Below are 10,475 nucleotides of genomic sequence, written 5' to 3' on the forward strand. Positions count from 1 at the left end.
TCACACCTAATTTTCATTCATGACATTCACACATTCTCTTTTCCTTAAATTTTTGTAGTTAGAAAGTCTAATGGCTAGAAATTTTAATGTTCGAGATTTGAACCCCAATCTTTACATATAAAATGTGATATCTCTACCAACTGACCTAAGTTCATGGGAATTTTTCTTTCCTTTTTATTGTGTCCATTATATCTATTATTTGAATTTAATAGGGTGTATAAAGTATGATATGATTTGTGTAAAAAAAAAAAAAAAGTATGATATGATTGGTACGTAAATGTTGTGGTGCAGTTGGTTAGCCGTGTTGTGTGTTTACTGTTTAGTGTGGAAACTTTCTTCGATTTTCATCCATGCCTGTTTTTATTTTCACTGATTTTTCCACTTATTTAATGTTCTTTTTGGAATAACACAAAAAGTTGTTTCAAGAATGTTTAATTGTGTAGTAGAGAATATTATTATTTCCTTATGCCTTAAAAAATAAATAGAACATTATTTATTTCAAACAAAAATTATTGATCTATACCATTAATACAAATTTTTTCTTAATAATATTTTATTTAAAGTTTATAACATACAACAACTCCAATATCAAAGCTCAAATTTAGATTAATTTAAATAGTATAAAATTATTTTTTTCAAAAAAAAAGTATAAAAATTATGAAACCGAAATAAATAAATTAATGGGTTAAATACATTTTTAGTCATCATAAATATTTATAATATTATTTTTCAAAAAAAAATTATCTATAATATTATAAACATGAATACAAAATTTCAAAAGTACATATGAGTTAACTTGAAAACATGGACAAAAAATCAAAATTTGAAATATTTATAGTGATTAAAAACTTATTTAACACTTGTAAAAAAAAAAACTTATTTAACACTAAATTAAATTAAAATGAATAAAACAAATATTATAAAATAAAGATCATTTTATTTTATTTTGTTCATATTATAGAAGTTTTCTCTAATAGTATATTTTATGTTCTATGAGTAATAAATATTAATTTCATTACAAATATAATCGATGCATTTTTAGTTTTCTTACCAAAATTTTTATTTTTTATTTTTTTATAAATATAAATTTTACATTTGATTTTTCGTATAAATTTTTTTTTATTACGCCATGTAAATGTTCGCTTTAGGCCCTACATTATGTTAGGCCGGCCCTGTTCGTCACATGAATCGGTTAAAAATTCACAAGCGCCTTTTTTTTCACAGATATTTTCATTCACCTAAAAATATAAAGAAGGACATCGTGAACAAAGTCGTCTCTGTATTTGAAGTCTGGAAATGTACGGCGTGCTCCCCACAATTATCCATACGCGCCCAACGACAAACAGAGCAAACCTCATCAATGGGAAATAAAGAAATCATGAGTTGATATTTAAGAATAGCTAGTACGATACTCCACTAGTGACATATGTTGGCATAATTCATCAATAGGGATAGTAAGAAGAAAATCTTGAGCATGTGTTCCTTGCAAACACCCAAAAACTACTTTATGTCTTGTGGTCATTCCAAACTTAACTTACATGTCCTAAACAATTCTACCAAAAATATATGCATTAATTATGATATATATTTGTTTTTCTATTAATTTCATCAAACCCATTTAAGTTTAACTTTACTGCTTCAAATAACAATTAGAAATCCTCAAAAACTGAATTAATGTAATTATTAGGGCCGGTCCCGATGATTTGGAGGCCCGACTTAAATGTTAAAAATGAACCCTTGATAAAAAAAAAATAGGATTTAATTGATATGCACCGACGGTGTAAAATAATTTTACATTGTCAACCAATACAATTACCAACCATGTTTTCCGCCACATCATCTCACTTCACCCCACTTTCTTAACATGACATGGCAAAATGATGGTTATTTATTGGACGATCGTGTAAAACTGTTTTACACCGTCAATACATATCAATTAAAAGAAAAGAGATAATTAGCAATTCTCAAATAAAATCACAAATTAACAAACTAATAAAAAAATTACCAATTAAAATAGAAGAAAAATTGAACATTTAGTAAAATAACCTTAAATTTAGAACAAGATTTTATGTTGTTGATTTGTTTTTTCTTTTTCTTTTTAGGTTAGTGTTGATTTGTTGTTTGCGGTGGTCGGTAGAGTGAATCTGTTCTTGAAATCCTACTTTTTTATGTTGTTACTGTGTCTGTGCATGTGTGCTCTTTCTTATTATTGTGCGTGTGTGCTTTTCCAATAGCCTTATAGCACATGTTGTTGCTTAATGTGTGTTGATTTAGTTGGATCACTTTATTTTCCTTGAACATAGTCATAAATTGTTACTTAATAGTGTCGTATAAAAAAATAATAGTGCAGTATTTTCCTTGAACATAGCCACTATTGTTACTTAATAGTGCAGTATATAACATGAAATTTGAGGGATTTATTATACAAAGAAATTCCAAACACATTGGCTTCCATATAGTTCCATAAAGAAAAATTAAAGAAAGTTCCAAACATTGTCAAATATACACACACATACAATATTGTATATAGAAAATCAAACAATATGAGCAATCATAGAAAAACATAAAGATAATGATAATATAATCATTAATCCCAAATCATGACAACTGCAATAACAGCAACACCAAAAACAACAGCAAGAAACTTAAACCAAGGAGTGTCAAAATTGCTCTTCCTTTGAGGTTTGAAGCCTTTAGACATTAAATGATTGATAGCAACATAGACAAAAACACCACAAGCAATTCCCATTGATATTGCATACATCCAATCTGCTGTTTTTCCTTCTGTTGTTGCATCAATTGCAATTCCAATTCCAACACCAATTGGACTTGAGATACCAAATGCAAATGAATATGCTGCTGTTGTTACTAATGGTCTTTTTGGTAACAATCTAAGTAATGCAATTCCCATTGCTATTGCAGCAAATATTTTGTGTAATGATATTGTCCATAAATTCCTCCATGCTTCCGCTTTAGTACCTGATCATTAATTTGTATATTAGTAGTATTAGTTTAAACAAATTTAGTTACTATTATAAACAAGACATCGAGTTCAAGTGGTTAATGAGTTTCCACTAACGAATCATTCTGAATTACCAGTCTATACAGTTAAATATATAATATGATTACTTGTTTTGAAATATCCAAATGATTAAGTTGTTAATCGATATATGTATTGAGAAAAACTCAAGTGTCACATCAAATAAAGATGGACGCTAAAATGACTTTATAGAGTGACACTCTTGAATTACATTATAAACTGATTTTGTAAGAATGAATTAGATTTAAAATGACATTTTTTACTTTAAAAGTCAGTTTTATAAAAATGAATTCAATAGCCTCAAAGATATCTCACACTAGCTTATTTGAAAGTTCTACAACTATGCATACTATTCCATATGAGCCATAATGTAAGATCAATTACCATAAGTATGCGTTTACTTCTAGCATTTGTACCATATCCATACAAAAGAAAAGAAGAGTCCATTCAAATGCGAAGGTAGACTATATGACCAACTCTCCACTCAACAAATACTACATACCAAACTTGAGATGCAAAGTCACATCTCATTTATATGTGTAAAGACTAAAACTTGAGATACAAAGTCATATCTCATATCGTACCAAATACTTCATACACACCCATTTTTTCATACATCTACGACACCTGATTAATCATGTGTTAAAATATAATTGATTCAGTCGAGTTAGTTAATTCAATTCACGTTAAAAATTGTGGTTAAATCATATAGTTGAATCAACTAAAATTTTAGTTGTGAATTAAATTAAACATCTACTCATCTGAATTAAGCAATTCATTAACTAGCTATTGTGTCGCGTAGGTGTAAAAATGTTGGTGTGGGTACACAAAAATACATACAAAAAATAGGAAACAAAGCCAAATTAAAGGGGAGAGATAAGGAATCAAATATAAACCTGAAACTCCAACAGCTATGCCTTCAAAAACCGAATGAAAACAAAGTGCAAGAATAAGCAAAATAGTATCTCCAAGATTAGTAGTTTTCATGAATGCAACGTTACTCTCATCCATAGCCAACTCATTAGTCCCATCTCCTTCATGAGGTGTTCGTCCACCTTCAAGTTCCTCAACTTTAGCTTCCCTTTGACTATTACTTGTCACATAAACCACCACACAATCACCTAACATCGTTAAAAGATATCCGGAACAAGCCAACATGAAAGCAAAAGGATAAGTTTTTGTTGTAAGATCTCCAAAAGTTTCATTTGAATCACTTAAAAAATGCATCATAGATGTTCCAAGAAAAACACCAGCAGCAAATTGTGTCCCTAAGAGAAGAAAAACTTCATTCCATCGGAAATAATAAGGAGACACACCACCTATGAAAGTGGATACAAATAAGATGATTAAACACCATATTTTAACAAGGATTAAACTCTTTGAACGTAAGTTTATGTTGTCGGAATCGGAATCGGAAGAGTCGTGGTCGGTGTCGGAATCATCATGTCCTCCTCCATGGGAATTGATTGGATAGATGAAGGAGGCTAAGAGACATAAAAGAAGGAACGTTGACTTTAGGGTTTTGGTTTTGGAGGAAGCCATGTATGAAATATTGTACTAAGCTAGTAATATTTTGTAACGTACTATTCTTCTGTCTGTTATATATATGCAAATTATTTTTTTGTAGTATTCATTTTCATGTGTATATAGTACCAATAGTTATTTGATGATGATTAATTAACTAATATGGAAATAAATAGTACTACTACATGAATGAATTAGTACAACAGTAATATTCCACTACATTGTAGTACGTTGTATTATTTTGTACTACAACTTTGACTTTTTTTAAGAATTTGTTTATTGCCGCGTTTGTACTACACTTGCACCACAACTATGATTAGGTTGGCCTCTTCTTAAACACAAGCATGCGAAAAATGGATCTGCAGCCGTCACAAACTGCGCTATCGTTTGATCTTGATCAGACGTGTTAGATTCCAAACAAATTTTATATATTTTTTTAAAATAAAATTATCAAGTTTAAAATAGAAATTGTTCAATTTTAATAATGCAATAATCTCGGTCCAACTTAAAAGAAAATGTATTACTTGATTTAGGTTTCGAAGAAGTAAAAGCATAATAAAAAAAATTAGAAAAAGAAAAAAGACCAAAAGAAAAGAACTACAAAAGTCTAGTAGGGAAAGAAACTCATATATATGGAACGTGGCATATATAAGAGGAATAGAAGTCATGTGAGGAGCTTCATGGAATATACAATGTAATTTCACACCACACATTTAACATTTATGTTTAAATGACATTTGACTAACTCTATAGCATATCATTTAGAATATGAATAGCAAGTTACACTCTTTTGTAATCAACATTCCAAATTTTCAACACAAGTGGAGACCGTAATAAGTTTTAAAATATCATTCATTGCTTTACTTGTTTAATTATACATACATATAATACGTACCAAAAGAGATGAGATGATGTAATTTTGATATTGTATATTAGCACACCGTTTTGATTATTGTAATTGGGAGAGATAGAGAGAGGATGTCAATATCCGTTGCTTCACGGTTACCTTCAGCTAGGTATGCTAGCAAGAGTCACCAAGATAACAATACTAATTATTTTTCAATTAAAAAAAATATTGAAATATATATATATGGTCAAGTGTGGATTATAACCTGGATCCAGTACATGGGAGTTCTAAATTTAAATTAATATTTTTTTTTGGTAGATTAAATTAATATTTCGGAGTTAACTTATGGAAAAGGACATAATATTAGGCAATATATTAATCAAATTTCATATTCTAGTCACTAAACTTTATTAAAAAATATATATTATAGGCACTAAGCAAATACTTGTAAATAGTAGCCCATATATAAGGCCCACCAACAAAATTTCTCTTAGAATTAATGGAGTAATGTTAGATCCACCCCCTAAGATATATATTTCCACCCTCTATAGTCTATACCAAACCATCATATTTTTACTCACAGTTACATCATGCTGGACAAAAGAAATTACAACATTTTGCATCTTTGCAGATTTTTAAGTTGAAAGTATTTGATCACAAAAATCTTGTTGCCAAATAATTTAATTTGGTAGAAATATTCCCTTGTGATTGTGGTAGAAATATTTCCACTCACTATCAAAACTTTTCTATTTTTTACTCTTCTCTTCACTTTGCTTCTTCTTTTAATTATTTTTTGTCTCTTCGGTTTCGAGTGGTCATCATGCCATATTTGAGTGCTCATCGTGTCATATTAGAATGGTCTTCGTACCATAGAAAGTGTAATTTTAGAACGGTTTTGCTATTATATAGTATTAAACCGAAACAGTAATTCGAACTATTTTATTTATTGAGAATGTCGTGATTATCGTCTGTTTTACATAAATTTTTGACACTGTCGTGAAACGTCTTATAAAGAGAGTGACCTAATCTGCAATTTATCCCTATGTAATCCTCAATTTTCGAAATTCCAAAAAACAATATTTTATTCTAATGGGTTGCTGTTGAAGGGTCCCTTATCCCATATTCATGTTCATCAAGTTTGTGACTTACAATTGTGTTGTTTGAAATTAAGATATTGTTTTCATTTAATCTGGTTGGGCCATATTTCACTATTGAATATGCACACACCTGACAACCATGTTCTTGAGATATACTAATGAATACGTGTTTAAATTATTTCAGTGGATATAGACAAAAAATATCAGACCACATAAATCTTTGTGTATTTCTTGTTTAATTTCCTTGCGGTGTAGTCATGTGTGTTATGCATCTCAAATAATTTTGGACATGTAAATTAATCTTTGGGGTGTGCTGTTTTCCTCAACACAATACTATTAAAAATTTGCTTTGTGATTGTGAGTCAAACATGGCAAAAAGTTGTTTCCCTAAAAACATTGGCCAAGTATAATGGTAGGAAAGATTCAACTTTAGTTAACTACTAGTATTACATTAGGTTCAAGTTTAATGACTTCTCTTTAAGATGAATTGTTCGGAAGAACTTGAATTCGATTTCTAGTAGGAACAATTGTTGGTTGGACTTTATTTATCTCGTGGTCAAATCTTAATATATATCGGTGTCCCCTTCTCCTGAAAACAAAAGTTAATATAAAAAATAAAAAAGATTCAACTTTAGTTAGCCGAATGCCTCAAATGTGAATGCCAAAATTCAATACAACCCGACATAATCGTGAACAATTAATGTTTATTTGAATTAACTGTGAAATTGTCATAATTACAATGAATCGTTACAATTTTGACAATACACTTGATAATATAGCATAGTACCCTTTTTTTTCGCCTTCAGTATTTAGTCCACCTGAATCGCCTAATCTGATTCGAAAATCAGCTCTAATATCAAGTGGTTTCAGCATTTTCATAGTACTTTTGAATATATTGAAGTATGAACAGTAGATACAGTTATGGCAACAGATGAAAAATCAGAGAGGCCCTCCCTAGAAACCTTGATGCCAACTAGTCAAGTAGTTTTAATATCACCCCAACCTCAAGGCTGCTTAACCAAACATATCAAAACCAAAAGAGTACTAAAAGTTAAAAGCCAAACAGGGAACATGGAAAACAACCTTTATCTTTTAGCAACTACTAGGTCCATGATTAAGCAAGTAGGTGTTAAAAAAAACATAGACAGAGAGGATGGACTAAATCATGAAACGCATGGTTTGTGGAGTGTCAAATGTGTCATCATCGTTTTGCCACCAACCCGACCACATTCCCAACAAGCACCATCTAGAATACAATAGCTAGCTTCCAACAAATAATTGAAAGCACACCTTCGTCCATTCAAATATCAATAGTCGTTCGATAAAGATCGTCTATATTTAAGTTCGGTATTTTAAATTATAACGAGAGTAAAAGTTAAAATTTATGTTTTTTTTGACTGTTTGAGATCAAACAATCTCTAATATGCTTTGATCTCTAACTGTAGTAAGAATCCAAATTCTTGTTCTTAATGATACAGATACAATTTGCAATGCACGGCGTTCACATGTTTGAAACATCAATGACTATTGAATCTGCATTCATACGTTTGAAACATCAATGGCTATTGAATCAATGTCGAACTATTCAAATTCAAATTCTGTTTTTTATCATAAAACAAAAGTTAAAATCTAAAACTAATGTTGTCCAAGATCACTAGGTCACATGTCCCAATTACATGAATACAAAATCTAGTCATCCAAATTCATCTCACACCTAAGACTCCTCTTGAAAGAATGTCACAAATTGTGTAATAGCATTAACAATCTTAAAGAATGTGTGTGCATAATATAAACATTAAACGAATCAACTAAATAATTGATTAAACTAATTAATAACTATAGAAATTCAATAACCATGGCTTCTTCACCAAGAACAACTACAATCTTTATCTTGCACCTTTCAATGATCATCATCTACTAAACTAATAGCAACTCTTTGCTATTTACAGTAAGAATTTTAAATTTAAATTAAATTAATAACATTCTTTCCAAAAATTATTCATCCCACATGAAACTTGTTCCATAATCCATCACCACGTTTAAGGTATTGTATGTTTTTATTAACCTGCGGTCAAATAGTGACGGTAGGGAATCCATTTCCGTCTGCCACCTCTCGCGATTTTATTCCTTGTAAAAGACGGTGACTCGGAAGAAATCCAAATCATTCTTCTGCAACCCAAGTAGTTCTGCTTCTTCTACTACGTGAGCTTCTACTAAACAATGAACGAGAAGAGCTACGATTTAAATTAACGTTACCGAAAAAGGAAAAGAAATTTCGAAAAATTCTTCGAATTCCACGTCTTTCTCTAACTCTATCATTTCCAACTGCAAAAGAGAATCTTCTAGAATCTTCATTTGAGTCATTAGTATTACCGCCATCCATCTCCGTGTAAACAACCGGTAACTGAATCTCGCCGGCTCTCCGACCACCGGCAAATCTCCCAACCGCAAATCCACCTCCCGGTAACCTCCATATCGTCAATCCAACGGATTCATCGTTGATCTGACCGGATATTACACTCTCCGAAGGATTTTGATCGGACGGTAGCTCGTGCCGACATACCGGACACGAATTTCGCATCGAAAGCCATGGGAGAATGCAATCGGAATGATAAAGATGTTTACAAGGCATCTTACGCGCTTCCGAACCAAGATGAAACGCTTCTGTACAAACCGCACAGTGAGTTTCGGCTTCTATTTCTGCTTCGGCGATCTCAACCGTTGGTATTGATTCTATCGCCGCCTTTGACGCCGGAGGATTCTCCGCTCTACCGAAACCGTTGATTTCGATCTGTGAGAATTGCTCTAACAACCGATCGAATCCAGAACCGAGTAATAACTCTGACATATTCGGCGGAAGTGGTCGTAGATCGGTGCCGTTACCGTTACCGTTGCTATCTTCGTAGTATAATTCAAAGCTACTCCCTTCGTTTTCAACTCCACCGGCACCACCGCCACCGCCGGCGCCATCTTCTCTAGGTCCACGGAGAACGATCACAGGATTAAAAGGTGAGCGGCTTCCACCAGCGTTACGACGTCTCCGGCGGGAATTTTGTCTCCTGGAAGCTTGAATTCCGTCGGCGAAAAGTGAAACCGCCGGAGAATTACCGGCGTGAATCTCTTCAACGAAACCGTTTTGACAGTGTGGACAAACGACGTCGTTATGGTCTAAGAGATGAACGAAACGGGTGCAACTATAGCACCAAAACGACGCCGTGGAGGAGGGTAACGTGTCCGAGTTCATTTAGTTGGCAAACGAGTTGACTCGGAGAGAAATTGAAAGCGTTTTAGACTTTTTTTTTCTTTTTTTTTTTTTGGGTTTAGTTTGTGTGAGATGAAGAATAAAGAGAGAAAGGTTGAATATAAGGGTCTTAAGAAATTTTAACTACGCGTTTTTCAACTACAAGAACAAAACCAATACCTCAACCTAAGGACTATTGTAGGGTAATATATGTGGATACACTGTCTCTGCTGGAAAATACATGGCAATTTCTGATTTTATATTAGTATATTAGTTAATTTATTAAATGGGTTTGATTGAAATTTCAATAATTGAATAAAGAATATTAGGAAATAAAATCATGGGACCGGATATGGAGGAATGAATTAAGAATCAAAAAAAGATATGAAATGAGTTAGGGATTTACTAAGTAGGATCATGCAGGCAGGCTAATCGGGTGATTAGGATTAATTAAAGTTGATTAATAATTAAAAATGGCCCACGAGTTAATGGAATGGATTAATTAAGAATACATAGAAATGAGACCAAGACGTCAATTTTGATTTTGATTTTGAAGGTTGAAATGGAAATAGTTAGGGTGGAATAGGAATACACAACAAGTGGCATGGTTAGTTCATTAATTTTAATTATTAACCTTAGATTAGATTAGATGAGACAGCCCACAAGGACCTGGACCATAAACCATGCACCTGTCTTGCTGCTCTATCTCTATTGATTCACTCACAA

The 10,475-nt window shown here is 31.9% G+C and overlaps 2 protein-coding genes across 2 annotated transcripts; both read right to left on the reverse strand.

Moving 5' to 3' along the window:
• Positions 1-2,395: 2,395 nt before the first annotated feature.
• Positions 2,396-5,006, reverse strand: LOC123893998 (zinc transporter 11-like). Its single transcript, XM_045943852.1, has 2 exons — positions 3,937-5,006; positions 2,396-2,979 (listed from the first exon to the last, which is right to left on the reverse strand). Exons 1-2 carry the CDS (start codon positions 4,580-4,582, stop codon positions 2,588-2,590), a joined length of 1,038 nt encoding a protein of 345 aa, XP_045799808.1. The 5' UTR covers positions 4,583-5,006; the 3' UTR covers positions 2,396-2,587.
• Positions 5,007-8,303: 3,297 nt separating this feature from the next.
• LOC123893999 (E3 ubiquitin-protein ligase RDUF1-like) lies at positions 8,304-9,973 on the reverse strand. The gene has a single exon (XM_045943853.1). The coding sequence runs from the start codon at positions 9,750-9,752 to the stop codon at positions 8,670-8,672; it is 1,083 nt and encodes a 360-aa protein (XP_045799809.1). The 5' UTR covers positions 9,753-9,973; the 3' UTR covers positions 8,304-8,669.
• Positions 9,974-10,475: the final 502 nt, after the last annotated feature.

The sequence above is a fragment of the Trifolium pratense genome, linkage group LG7 (assembly GCF_020283565.1).
Source record: "Trifolium pratense cultivar HEN17-A07 linkage group LG7, ARS_RC_1.1, whole genome shotgun sequence".
Classification (NCBI taxonomy): domain Eukaryota; kingdom Viridiplantae; phylum Streptophyta; class Magnoliopsida; order Fabales; family Fabaceae; genus Trifolium; species Trifolium pratense.